Source organism: Vipera ursinii (assembly GCF_947247035.1).
Source record: "Vipera ursinii genome assembly, chromosome: 7".
NCBI lineage: Eukaryota > Metazoa > Chordata > Lepidosauria > Squamata > Viperidae > Vipera > Vipera ursinii.
In genome coordinates this window covers 24,843,630-24,858,566 of record NC_139521.1, presented here as the reverse complement: position 1 = coordinate 24,858,566, position 14,937 = coordinate 24,843,630, and the positions used below count along the sequence as shown (strand labels likewise).

At 43.5% G+C, this 14,937-nt stretch overlaps 1 protein-coding gene across 2 annotated transcripts in view; it reads right to left on the bottom strand.

The window, feature by feature from the left end:
- Nucleotides 1-14,937, bottom strand: part of PALLD (palladin, cytoskeletal associated protein) — a 487,514-nt gene that overhangs the window by 311,308 nt on the left and 161,269 nt on the right. For both annotated transcript variants that reach the window (XM_083367271.1, XM_083367272.1), the window contains exons 2-3: nt 1,574-1,752; nt 658-718 (exon numbers count right to left, since the gene is read on the bottom strand). In XM_083367271.1, the coding sequence (XP_083223397.1) occupies nt 658-718; nt 1,574-1,752 (240 nt within the window). The remainder of the gene's footprint in view (nt 1-657; nt 719-1,573; nt 1,753-14,937) is intronic.

Sequence of the window (14,937 nt, the reverse complement as noted above, 5' to 3'; positions counted from 1 at the left end):
TTAAAAATTGCTCCAAGCTGAGCAAATTGATATAATTATGCACATCTTAGAGTAAAGTAATTATACACATCTTAGAGTATTTTTTTTCTTTCAAGCTGATTTCTCAAATCTTTAAATTTTTAGTTAAAAATAATAATTTTTAAACAGCCATTCCACATTTGGACTGTTATATTTTTGTTCTAAGTCATATGAAGATTGTGGATGTAGATCTTTTCCTTAGTAAATTTGCTGCCAAAAGTTCAAATTAAAGAAGGCATTCTCATCATTGCAGAATCCCGTATCTATGCAATCCAGTTCAGAAGTAGTTCTTGCACTGTTCTAGTGGATAAAAGTGATAACTTTTTGTATGCCAAGCTCCTTAAATCAGCTGAATTACTTAGCATAAGACATTCTGATTAGGGACCTGTTTAGCTACATTTTAGCTACATTTTCCATTGTCTATGTCTTCAATAAGTAGAAAACTGGGACTTAATATGTTTCCAATGCAGCAATGAAACTCTAACACTAATATTTCCCCATCAAATTCTTTGTATTTTAAGAATAAACATAAAGTGATTACAGAAGGAAAATGTGAAGCAGAACAGCTTAGCAATTATTCTTTTAGATGGTCATAGAAACATTAAATACAAGACAGTTGATTTTGTTCTCTAAACTCACTGGGGCATGGCTCCAGATTTTGTTTTGAAATGTTCACTATCAGAATCAGAGGAACTGGCACCTGCAAAAAGTAGGAAACGGAATCATTAGTGATAACATTAGCTGCATGTTTATAAACAGAATATTTACGAAAATCTCCATGATTTCAGTATTACTGAAATTTCCATGCACTTTGGTGTTCACCAATCTTCTCCCATCCAATTATTTTAATTTAAAAATTTTAATATTAAGCCACATTAAAAGAAATTAGCATTCTGCAAACCTAGAATTTGTGTTTGGTTCTCATAAAACTGTTGAATTCCGTACAAAATCTATCTACTTTCTTGAAAAACAAAAATGATAGTGTCCTTATCTTAGTGCGTTGTATGTGTGCCCATAGGTAAGAAGATGACAAATTGGTAACTGACATGGTTATGGATGATGGGATTGAACCAGTTTGCCAGAAAACATTGCTTTGTGTCAGACCATGTTATGAATGGGAAAGCCTTCATGAGAACTATACTGTTTATGGTACACTTTGAAAATATCAAATCCAACTCGCTGCTACTACAGACATGATTACACCATCATCTTCACAATCATTCCCCAGCAGTTCTTGGACCTCAAAAATAAACAGGGTACCCTCCTATGGAAAATAGGTTGTCTGCCCTGTTTTACAACATTTCAGTTTTTGTTTAAAAACAGTATTCAAAAGTCTAACTTGTTGAACAAGTATAATTAAGAATAGAAGCTGCTATATATAGCAGAATTATAACAATTAACATTAGGTTTTTTTAATCACTGTAGACACTGGCAATTTAGATATCCATATTCAGATTGTAGTCACACAAACTTGTGAAAGCTAGAGTTATTGTTATAAATATGGTAGCAGAAACAGAAGCCAATGCACGACATTTTTATTGCCATGTCTTCTTACCTTCAACAAATAATTCTGCTGAAGAAGAACTAGAGCCAAGGGAATTGGAGGCCAGGCAACAGTAGCACCCTGTGTCGTCTTTAAAAGCTTCTGATATAATGAGTGTCTGGAATCCTCCACTTTCAGAACAGATCTGAATATCAGGAGAATTTTGTAGTTCTTTACCTTCACAGAACCACCTTTGATCAACATTCAATGCACAATGAGAGACAAAGAAAAGAGTCATTACCAATATTGATAATAAAAGTACAAACCAGCAACCGACCTCTACATGATACTCTACTGTTGGTCATTAGATACTGGCATTTGAATTGCTATAAAGTTAGAATCATTTGCAGCTCTGGAAACAGATATTTTTATGCTTTTAGAGCATTGCTTGCTAGTTGACAGGCATAGTAGTTAGGGTGTTGTTAAGAGTTGTTCATTAGCTTTGCTTTGTAATAGCACTGATCAATAATCTAACATGAAGGAAGCCTTTCTAATACAGAAATAGGCATGTAGGGATCCTCTAGGTGATTTCCAGCATACTTTCCACAATTCTTTGCCAATGGCCTTGCTGGCTGGGAATGAATGGACATTGAAAACATCTTTAAGACATGTTGCTTGCGGCTTCAATAGCCTACAGGCATTCAGTGAAAGAACTGATGAAAGCTATAAGGCTATGTTTGTAGGAACCCTGCAAGACAAGCCTTTTAGCAAAGAAACAGATTCCTAAATGCATGCATTGAAAATGAAAGTAACATCTCCATAGATTTTCCCTTCCCGCCCCCAAATGTCACATATTCTTGACATTTGGGACACAAAAGGTAAATAAACTTTCCATGGCTAGATACTTTTTAAAAATGTTGGCATATATCATTTTCAGCATTTTCATGTTTTTGCTTGCCATTTTACAACACACCAAATTTATTACTGTAAAAAATTTAAAGTAAGTTGCAGGAACATTATAAAAATTGAAACCATAATTTATACAGCCATTCAAATCTGTGGGTGTATAACCTCTGCCTTGGGATGTAATAACTCTGGATGATATTAATGGTAGCCAAGCATATCTAGAATGCAACAGAGTTTAGTTTATACTAATGAGTCCAATCAAGGAAATAGCCTTGCCATAAAAGAAAAGTAGTAAAGTGTCTTTCACAAGAATAAAAAACGGTATTTATTAATCAGGTTTTAGTGGTGGCACAGAAATCCATATTTTTAGAGAATTTCATAGTAGCATACAGGTATCTTCCCTCATCCCAAATATTTTATTCTGAAAAAAAAAAGAATGTTTCAAATTTTGTAAGTTTTTTTTTCGGGGGTGTGTGTGTAAATATTGTGGGGGTTTTTTAAATTTTCTGACATATGATGTCAATGCTGCAAACATTGACATGTTTTTGCACTGACAATTTAAGAGACAGCCTTTTGTTTAAACTGCTTCACTTTGAATCTTGGAGGGAGGGAATTTTCTAACGACTATTTTGAGAAGATAAGAAGCCTGCATACAGAATGGGAGGAGAGCCCTCATATGTGAAACTAATTGGATAATGTGATTTATGACGTGTAGATAAAGGTGTGGATTGTGTATGTGTTACAATGGGTTTGGGTGGAGGAGATTTCAGATTCTGGCATCCCTCCATGAGTGCCGATGTTTCGTTTCATTACTAAGACTTTTTAGATAAATAATATGCCTGCAATTTGTTTTATTTGTCTCATTCATCAGAACCATGATATCATGCCAGAATCTATTTTCTTTCAAAGGGGGGTCCTGAACCCCTACTGCTGTCTCCGGTAAGAGAGATAAGCTGGCAAAGATTCATGGAAGAATCCTCAAGATGGAAAATGAAAGCCTGGTTGCTGGTGAAACCTCTGAAGAGGAATTAATAGTTTTCTGTGGGAAGATGAATTTGGGGTGATCTCCAAACCTCAGCAGATAACTGAGCTTATCTCATCGTCAAGCTGGAACCACTCCAATAAAGAATAAGGAGGCCAGACTGTGGGGCAAGAGGCCCCAGAAGCAGAATGGGGAGCACATGTCAAACCATCAGCCAGTGAGAATCTGGATGAGTGAAAAATGGCCTTCAACTGCCCCTTGGGAAGCTACCAATTCAAAGTCATGCCATTTGGACTGCAGGGGGCCCCAGCCATATTTAGGCAGTTGATTAATGAGGTCCTACATGAATGTTTATACAAAGGGATTTTGGTGTATCTTGATGACATTCTCATATACAATACGAATATGACTGATCACGTAAGACTGGTCATAGAAGTGTTAAAGAAACTATTGAATGCCAAACTTTGTCAAATTGTCGAAATGTGAATTTCACCAAACCCGATTAGTTTATCTTGGCTATAGAATTTCTGATGAGGGCATCGAAATGGAACCAGCCAAAGTGAAAACTATAATTGAATGGCAGCCCCCAAAGACTCACAAACAGTTCCAAAGCTTCCTGGGGTTTGCCAACTTCTACCGTTAATTTATTCCCTCTTTTGCTGAGATTGCTCTACCCCTTACAGAACTACTCAAAACGGGTAAGGGAGGGGGAAAACTATGACCTGGCCAACCACTAGCATGGTCTATGAGTTGTCAGAAAGCTTTTGAGAATTTAAAAAGACTATTTGCGGCTGAACAGGTCCTAAAGCAACCCTGCCCCAGGGAGTCCTTTGTAATTCAAGCAGATGCCAGCGACGTGGCAGTCGGAGCTGTGTTACTACGAAAGAATAAAATTGGAGTCCTACAACCTTGTGCCTACACCTCTAAGAAATTCAAGGAAGGCCAGAGGAGATGCACAGTCTGGGAGAAGGAGGCCTTCGCAATTTAATCAGCTGGATGGAGCCTTGGTGGAGCAGTAGGCTAATGCCTCCTTAAGTAACACCAGCTGCCTGCAATTAGTGCAGGTTCGCATCCCACCAGGCTCAAGGTTGACTCAGCCTTCCATCCTTCCGAGGTAGGTAAAATGAGGACCCAGATTGTTGGGGGCAATTAAGCTGACTTTGTAATAATGCCGCTTTGGGGGTGTGTGAAAGCCCTAATAAGCAGGCATATACATAGAATGAAGGCTACTGCTAAGCTTGTAAGCCACCCTGAGTCTTCGGAGAAGGGCGGGATATAAATGGAATTAAAAAAAAATAGGTGGGGCTATTAACCTGGCGACACTATTTAAAGGGGAGCAAGGTGCCTTTTGAAGTATGGACAGATCAGAAAAATTTAGAGGCACTAAAAACTCCCTGCAAATTGTCCCCAAAGCGAGTGCAATGGGCACATTACTTTAACTGTTTTAACTTTACTTTAAAGTACATACCGGGAAGGAAAAACTTCCTAGCTGATGTGCTATTCTGACTGCCACAGTACAAAAGTGAATGCAAAGAGGTCTATGAGGCAATTATCCCCAGTTCACAACCTGCGGCACAACTCACACCTCGCAGAAACCCTAATCCTGATGACCCGGGAGTGAAGATGATAAAACGAGAGCTCCTTACTGATCAATGGTTCAAAGATAATCAAACCACCCTAACATGCAGGGATGGTTTGGCATACATGGGGGGAAATTGTATCTACCTGAAACCCTCTGTCTCAATGCTCTCAAATGCAGCCATGATGTAAAACAGGCTGGACACTTTGGATATTTAAAAACTCTACACCTCATCCACTGGCAATTTTGGTGGCCGGGATTAAAATGAGATGTGGAAAATTATGTCAAGAGTTGTACCGTATGTGCTACCATGAAAACAATTCCAGGGAAAACCCCTGGGTTACTGCAGTCGGTAGCAGACCCTTCTCAACCATGGGAAGAAATAGCTATGGACTTTATTGTAGACCTACCCAACAGTAGAGGAAATACTGTTACATGGACTGTGATAGATCTGTTTTCGAAGCAGGCTCACTTTATCGCCTGTAAAGGACTCCCATCTGCACAACGACTGACTAAATTGTTCCTGAAACATATCTACTGACTGCATGGCACCCCTAAACAAATAATTTCAGATAGAGGAATGCAGTTCACAGCGAAATTTTGGAGGAATTTCCTTAAATTAATTGGATCATCTCAAGGCTTATCATCTGCATTTCATCCAGCTACCAATGGGGCTGCAGAATCCGCTAACAAAATGGTGGAGCAATACCTGAGATGCTATGTTTCTTACCAACAGACAAACTGGACTGACCTTCTCCCTTTCACTGAGGTGGCCTACAATAATTCTGTTCACAGCAGCACTGGCTACACGCCTTTCAGAGTAGCCACAGGAAAAGAGTGCCTGACTATCCGATGCCTGACTATCCTCAGGTGCCCTTTGCTTCCCAGACACTTGATCAATGGGTAAGGGAAGAGATTTGGAGAAACACAAAAACAGTGTTAAAGAAGACTTCTGAGACTTATAAAAACAGGCTGATAAAAAGAGGGCTCCCCAAACAACATTCCAAGTGGGGGGAAAGGTTTGTCTGTCAACTAAATATTTACATCTCAAATTACCCAGCAGGAAATTGGGACTGAAATTCTTGGGGCCTTTCCCCATTGTGAAAATCATCAACCCAGTCACAGTAAAATTGAAACTCCCCAGACCTTTGGGAAAAATTCACCTGGTGTTCCACTGCAGCTTACTGAAACCTTTTTGAGCCTCCACTTTAAGACCTCCCCCTAAGAAAGCTCCTGGACCCCTCATAGTAGCGTGTCAGACTGATTATGAAGTGAAACAACTCTAGAATCTTTAAGGGAAAATTGCAGTACCTAGTACAATGGAAGGGATACCCATTGTCTGAAGCCATTTGGGTGAAATCTAGTGATGTGAAAGCTGACAGACTTATCAAAAACTTTTATGAGAAACACCCCAACAAACCAAAAGTCAGCTCCTAACTTGTGTTTGTTTACATTACGGGATCTGTTCTTTTTGTAAGGGGGGGCGGATGTCAATGGTGCAAACATTGACATGTTTTTGCACTGAGAATGTAAGAGACAGCCTTTTGTTTAAACTGCTTCGCTTTGAATCTTGGAGGGAGGGAATTTTCTAATGACTATTTTGAGAAGATAAGAAGCCACAATGGGAGGAGAGACATATGTGAAACTAATTGGATAATGTGATTTATGATGTGTAGATAAGGGCAGGGATTGTGTGTGTATTATGATGGGTTTGGGGGGGGAGATTTCAGATTCTGGCATCCCTCCATGAGTGCCAATGTTTCGTTTCATTACTAAGACTTTTTAGATAAATAATATGCCTGCAATTTGTTTGATTTGCCTCATTCATCGAAAGCTTTTTATTACTTCTTTTTCCCTTACATACATACTGTATGTTAATTTTTCAATGAGCGTGCAGTCTGGGTTCAAAAGTGTTAATACATAGTCAATTCCTAATCTTTCTTTCTTTCCACTAGCCATTTGTAGAATGATTCCCAGGTTTGGTAGTATTCTGTTTCTTCTTTATCTTTCAATCTCATAGTTAATCTGTCCATCTCAGCACATTCCAATATTTTTTTAATTACTTCTTCCTCTGATGGTATTCCTTTCATTTTTCCAGCATTGCACAAAGGTTATTCTTGCTGCTGTTGTAATGTGTAGAACCAAATATAAACTTTGCTTATTAATCTTTTCTGGTATTATACCTAATTAAAAAGTTCACGATTAAATACTACATGTTCTCCCAACATTTTTTCTAACCAAGCATGTACTTTTTTCCAATAAGCCTTTGCTTTACCACATGTCCACCAGATATGATAATACGTGCCTTAGTTATATTTACATTTCCAACATCTATCTGACAAATTTTTAAACATTTTTGCTAATCTTGCTGGTGGCAGGTGCCATCTATAAAACATTTTATATAAATTTTCTTTATACGCAGTTGACATTGTCAATTTATAATTTCTCTCCCAAAATTTTTGCAATTTTTCTAGTTCTATATTACAACCAAATTTTGCCCACCTTGTCATTGTTTCTTTAGTTTGTTCACTTTCCATCTCAAAAATTATCAAAAAGTTATACATTTTCTTAATTAGTTTCTCATCAGAAGTTAACAATATCTTATCAAATACAGTTTGTTCTTTATAAAACCCATAGAGTTTCAAATCTTTTTCATATCTATTTTGTATTTGTAACTGTACCCACCACAACAGGTTGATACCCTGATTTTCCAGTTCTTGTTTCGATTTTAATGTCCCATCAGTATTTAAAATATCTCTATATGTCCATTTTTCCCCAAAATCTACCAAATTTGGATGTGAGAAATCTTCCATCATTGATAGCCACCCTGGAATTTTTACATACGCAGTATTTTAGTTTTGACTTTTTCCCATACTGTTATCAAAGCATTTCTAATATAGTGATTTTGGAAATACTTATGAATTTTATTTTTCCCATACCACAAAAAAGCATGCCACCCCAATTGTAAGTCATGTCCCTCCAAATATAACAACCTTTTATTCCTGAGAGTTATCCATTCTTTCACCCATGTTAATACAGATGCTTAATAATACAAAGCCCACTCGGGTAGCCCAAAACTCCATTTTCCTTAGCATCTTGCAACATTTTCATCTTCATTCTGGCTTTCTTTCCTTGCCAAACAAACTTCAAAATTAATGAATTTAACTCTTGGAAGAATTTTTTCCCAACTTTTATTGGAATTGTTTGAAATAAAATCTTAGGCAATATATTCATTTTAACTGTAGCAATTCTTCCTAGTATTGACAGTTGTAAGTTCTTCCACTTTTCCAAATCTAATTTTATTTGTTTCAATAGCCTTATATAGTTGTCTTCTTTTATTGTTGAGCATTTGGGTGATAAATATATACCCAAATATTTAACCTTTTTCACTATCTGTACCTCTACTAATTCTGACAATCGGGTTTTTTATTTATTTTATTTTTATTTTATTTTATTAAATTTCTATACTGCCCTTCTCCCGAAGGACTCAGGGCGGTGTACAGGGCAATAAAATGCAACATACAAAAGTTAAAAAGAAAATTAAATTAATTAGCCCTAACAATACATAGTTAAAATAAGCCCAAACCCTTAGTCCAGGCCAGCCTGTTCAAACAACCAAGTCTTCAGGTCACAGCGGAAAGAGCAAAGGTCAGGAGCTGTCCGGAGCTCAACAGGCAGTTGATTCCAAAGGGCTGGCATGCCCACAAAGAATGCTATCCCCCTGGGGGCCACCAGCTGGCAATCCCTGACCGACGGCACCCTGAGGAGGCCTTCTCTGTGGGAACGCACAGGACGAAGGGAAGTTGATGCCGGCAGCAGGTGCTCCCGTAAGTAGTCCGGACCCATGCCATTTAGGGCTTTATAGGTCATCAGAGGAGATCAACCCTGACTGCTCTTTAGAAGGCCAGATCCTGAAGCTAAAACTCAAATACTTTGGCCACCTAATGAGAAGGAAGGACTCACTGGAGAAGAGCCTAATGCTGGGAAAGATTGAGGGCAATAGAAGAAGGGGACGACAGAGAATGAGGTGGCTGGATAGAGTCACTGAAGCAGTAGGCGTGAGCCTAGATGGACTCCAGAAGATGGTAGAGGACAGGAAGGCCTGGAGGAACATTGTCCATAGGGTCGCGATGGGTCGGACACGACTTCACAACTAACAACAACAAGGTCATCAGCAGCACCTTGAATCTCACCCGGACGGCAACTGGAAGCCAATGGAGCTCGCAGAGGAGAGGTGTTACATGGGAGTATTGGGAAACCCCCATCATGACTCACGCGGCCGCATTCTGCACCAGTTGAAGCCTCCAAGTGGTCCTCAAGGGCAGCCCCATGTAGAGAGCATTGCAGTAGTCTATCCGAGAGGTCACGAGCGCATGGGTGACTGTATGCAGGGCATCCTGGTCCAGATAGGGCCACAACTGGCGCACCAGGCGAACCTGGGCAAAAGCCCCCCTAGCCACAGCTCCTACATGGTCTTCCAAACTGAGCTGTGAGTCAAGGAGGATACCCAAGTTGTGAGCCCTATCTACAGGGGGTAACACCTCACCCCCCCTAGTTAAAGATGGAATGAACTGAATTTCCTGAGATGCCGGTACACACAACCACTCAGTTTTGTCAGGATTAAGCCAAAGCCTGTTCCTCCCCATCCAGACCCGGACCGCCTCCAGGCAATGGGACATCACATCGAGGGCATCACTGGGGTGGTTTGGGGTAGAGATAAAAAGCTGGGTATCATCAGCATACTGATGATACCCCACTCCAAAACCACAAATGATCTCACCCAGCGGCTTCATATAGATGTTGAACAGGAGAGGCGAGAGGACCGACCCCTGAGGAACTCCACAAACGAGAGGTCTCGAGGCCGACCTCTGCCCTCCTGCCAACACCGACTGCAAACGACCCAGGAGGTAGGAGGAGAACCACTGCAAGACAGTGCCACCCACTCCCAACCCCCTGAGGCGCCGCAGTAAGATACCATGGTCGATGGTATCAAAAGCCGCTGAGAGATCTAAAGGACTAGGACAGAGGAACAACCCCTGTCCTGAGCCCGCCAGAGATCATTCACCAGCGCGACCAATGCCGTCTCTGTGCTGTACTCCTTACAAGGCACTTCCTTTCCATTGGTGTCCAGGCTGTGGTGGCGGCTGCCACCCTCAAGTGGACTGCAGGTTCTGGACAACCATGTGTCGGGCCTGCAGGAAGACCGGCCACATCACATCAATCTGTAGAGGTCGCCAGAAGGACCCGCAATTGGACGTTCTGATCAGGAGAGGTACCAGAGCCCCGGGGCTGCTTAGTGTAGGGTTTTGCTCCAGCCGTTGGAGGGTTTGCCACACGGGAGCTCGCCAGCTCCTTAAGTCCAAACTGTGACTTCAAGTCAAACTGCAAGGGGTTCCTTGCAGGATGGAACTGGACACTGGTTCAGCTGTGTGCATCATTTCCCTCGAAACCTTCCATTTCATCTGCAACCGCAGCAAGAGGTGGGCCAAGCTTAGGCCATCCGACATCATCCTGACTGACTTCCAAAACTCCTGAGTTGATTTGAGTTGATTTGATTTGATTTATTATATTTTTATGCCACCCTTCTCCCTGAGGACTCAGGGTGGCTCACAACAATAAAACTAAAAAAGAACATGAAAATACAAAATTTAAAAAAGAATTAAACAATAGATATGTTCAATACATAGGAATTTAACCCCATAAAACCAAATTTAAAACCATAGTCAGTCCAGGCCCGATTGTTGAAACATCCATGTCTTCAGGTCACAGCGAAAGGACCGAAGGTCGGGGGCCATCCGCAGCTCCAGAGGCAACTAATTCCAGAGGGTTGGCGCACCCACAGGGAAGGCTCTCCTCCTAGGGGTCACCAGCCAGCATCGCTTAACCGACGGAACTCTGAGGAGGCCGACTGTGTGGGAGCGAACCGGGCAATGGGAGGTTGACAATGGCAGCAAGTGGTCTCGCAAATACCCTGGGCCTAAGCCATGTAGGGCTTTAAAGGTAATTACTAGCACCTTGAATCGCACCCGGAGGACAACCGGAAGCCAATGAAGCTCGTGCAGGAGTGGAGTAACATGGGAGTATCGAGGAACACATTTTGCACTAGCTGAAGCCTCCAGGTGTATTTCAAGGGCAGCCCCATGTAAACAGCAAGCAATCCAGGTGAGAAGTGACAAGGGCATGGGTGACCGTGCATATGGCATCTCAGTCCAAAAAGGGGCGCAACTGGTGCACCAGGCAAACCTGTACAAAGGCCGCCCTGGTCACAGCAGTTAAATGTTCTTCCAAATTAAGCCGTGAATCCAGGAGGACACCCAAGTTGCAAGCCCTTTCGGGGGGGGCAATACCTCCCCCCCATCAAAAGAGATGGAACATGTTGGACAATATGAGATGCCGGTATCCACAGCCACTCAGTCTTGGAGGGGTTCAGCCTGAGCCTGTTCCTTCCCATCCAGACCCGTACCACCTCCAGGCACCAGGACATCATGTCAAGGGCATCACTAAGATATTATCCAAGAATTTATCTATCAGTGAAAGGGATATGTTATCTAAATTAACAGGTTTTGAAATAGTGAAGAAGGTTAAATATCTAGGAGTATATATTGCAGCCTCAAATGTAAAATTGTATAAGAATAATTATGAAACACTACGGTCGAAGGTTCAAAGGGACTTAAATAATTGGAAAAAATTACAATTATCATTACTGGGAAGAATTGCAGTTGTTAAAATGAATGTTCTACCAAAGTTCCTCTTTCTGTTTCAGATGATACCTATATTGAAAAAGGATGCCAACCTTGATCAATGGCAGAAGGGTATTAACAAATTTATCTGGGCGGGGAGAAAACTAAGAGTTAAATTCAAGATTTTACAAGATGCCAGGGAAAGAGGGGGACTCAAGGCGCCGAATTTGAAATTGTACTATGATGCGGTTGCCTTGACCTGGGTTAGTGATTGGCTTAATTTAACTAACAAGAGAATACTTCATCTTGAGGGATGGGATTTGGTATATGGATGGCATGCATACTTGCTTTATGATAAGAAGGTAGACAGGGCTTTTAAATCCCATATTCTTAGAAGTGCTTTATTGCGTGTCTGGAAAAAGTATTATGTTAAATTATAAAATACCGATTTGGGGAATTCCTGGACACGCGATAGAGGGCGTATCTATGGGAGTGAGTATGGATATGGTTTCTTATAAGGAACTACTTAGATTGCAAGGGAATGATTGGCAACTTAAACCAGTAGAGGAGTTAAGACAAGAAAACATAAGCTACTCTTGGTTTCAATATAATTTAATTTTAATTTAATTTAATAACATTTATATACCGCCCCTCTCCCTGAGGACTCAGGGCGGTTCACAGGGCAGAATAAAATACCAAATACAAACATTAAAAAAAGATTAAACGGTTGCCCTAGTTAAAACAATAGGAGTACAATTCTAAAAACCCCAGGATAAAATTAAGAGACCAAAGATAAAACAACCCCACCGATCCCCATCAGGCTAGGCCAGCTTGTACAAACAAAAACGTCTTGAGATCGCGACGAAAGGAGCGAAGATCGGGCGCCATCCGGAGCTCTACCGGTAGCTGATTCCACAGCTCCGGAGCGCCCACAGAGAAGGATCTCCCCCTGGGGGCCACCAATCGACATTCTCTGATCGGTGGTACCCTGAGGAGGCCCTCTCTGTGGGAACGCACAGGGCGCAGGGAGCTTGATGCCGGCAGCAGATGTTCCCTAAGGTACTCCGGCCCCATGCCATGGAGGGCTTTAAACACCGTTACCAGTACCTTGAATCTCACCCGGAAGACAACTGGCAACCAATGCAGCTCACGGAGCAGAGGTGTAACGTGGGAGTATCGGGAGACTCCCAACACAACTCTCGCGGCTGCATTCTGTACCAGTTGGAGCTTCCGGGTGGTCCTCAAGGGCAGCCCCATGTAGAGAGCGTTGCAGTAGTCCAGACGAGAGGACACGAGCGCATGAGTGACCATGCACAAATCATCCCGGCTAAGATAGGGCCGCAACTGGCGCACCAGGCGAACCTGGGCGAAGGCCCCCCTAGTCACAGCTCCTATATGGTCTTCCAAGGTGAGCCGTGAATCTAGGAGGACTCCCAAGTTGCGAGCCCTATCTACGGGGGGTAATAGTTCACCCCCCATAGCCAGAGGTGGAATGTCCGAATAGACCCGGGATGAAGGGATGCAAAGCCACTCAGTCTTGTCGGGGTTGAGTTGAAGTCTGTTCCTCCCCATCCAGACCCGAACCGCCTCCAGGCAACGGGACATCACGTTGAGGGCATCACTGGGGTGGTTTGGGGTCGAAAAGAAAAGTTGGGTATCATCAGCGTACTGATGATACCCAACTCCAAAGCCACGAATGATCTCACCCAGCGGTTTCATGTAGATGTTGAACAGGAGAGGCGAGAGGACCGACCCCTGAGGAACTCCACAAATGAGAGACCTCGCAGTCGACCTCTGCCCCCCTGCCAACACCGACTGTGAATGTCCCAGGAGATAGGAGGAGAACCACTGTAAAACTGTGCCTCCCACTCCCAGTCCCCTGAGACGCCGCAGCAAGATACCATGGTCGATGGTATCGAAAGCCGCCGAGAGGTCTAATAGTACTAGAACAGAGGAATGCCCCCTGTCCCGAACCCTCCAGAGATCATTCACCAGCGCGACCAATGCCGTCTCCGTGCTGTGCCCGGGCCTGAAACCCGATTGGTACGGGTCTAGATAATCCGCTTCATCCAGGACCAGAGGGAGCTGATGCACCACCACACTCTCAACAACCTTCGCAAGAAAGCGAAGGTTGGAGACAGGACGAAAGTTGTTCAATACAGCTGGGTCCAAGGCAGGCTTCTTGAGGAGAGGCCTCACCACCGCCTCCTTCAAGACGGCGGGGAAGATACCCTCACTCAGAGAAGCCGATATAACTGCCTGGAACCAGCTGCGTGTCCTCTCCCGGGCTGCATAGACCAGCCAGGAAGGGCACGGGTCCAATAAACATGTGGTGGTGCTCAGCCTCCCCATGATCCTGTCCACTTCCTCCGGAGTCACAGAATCAAACTCCTCCCAGGTGATATCGACAAGACCGCCCGTGTCCTGATCGTCAGACTCTGCCCAGTCAGAGTCCAGACCGGTCCGAATCCGAGCGATTTTGTCCGACAGATGTTGGTTAAACTCCTCGGCACGACCCTGCAAGGGATCCTCCCTCACCTCCTGATTTAGGAGGGAGCGAGTCACCCTAAACAGGGTGGCCGGGTGATTATCTGCGGACGCGATAAGGGTGTCGAAGTGGTTAGACCTCGCCTCCCTTATCGCAGCGAGATAAGACCTAATGTGGGCTCTTAGTCGCAATCGGTCGGATTCGGATCGGCTGGACCTCCAACCGCTCTCTAGGCCCCGTCTCTGACGCTTCATCTCCCGGAGCTCCGCAGAGAACCATGGAGCTCGACGGGATCTGCACCGGGTCAGGGGCCGCAGGGGTACAACTCGGTCAAGAGCCTCAGTGGCCGTCCTTTCCCAGGCTTCCACTAAGGCATCTGCCGAGCTGTGAGCAAGGGAGGCAGGTGGGGACCCCAGCGCCGCCTGGAACCTCTGGGGATCCATTAAGCGTCTGGGGCGGTACCATTTAATTGGTTCCAAACACCCACGGCGGGGGGTGGCAAAACGGAAGACCAGCCGCAGGAGATGATGATCGGTCCATGACAGGGGCATAATAGTTGGAGAGCCCCCACCAAGATCATCTAACCACCGTCCAGACAAGAAAACTAGGTCAAGGGTGTGGCCTCCTTCATGAGTCGGTCCCAAAATTACTTGCGTCAGGTCCATGGCCGTCATGGAAGCCATGAACTCCCGAGCCAACTCAGATGATCCTCCCAGCGATGGTAGGCTGAAGTCCCCCAAAACTATAAGTTTCGGGAACTCAACCACCAGCCCAGAGAGGACATCGAGCAGCTCAGGCAGG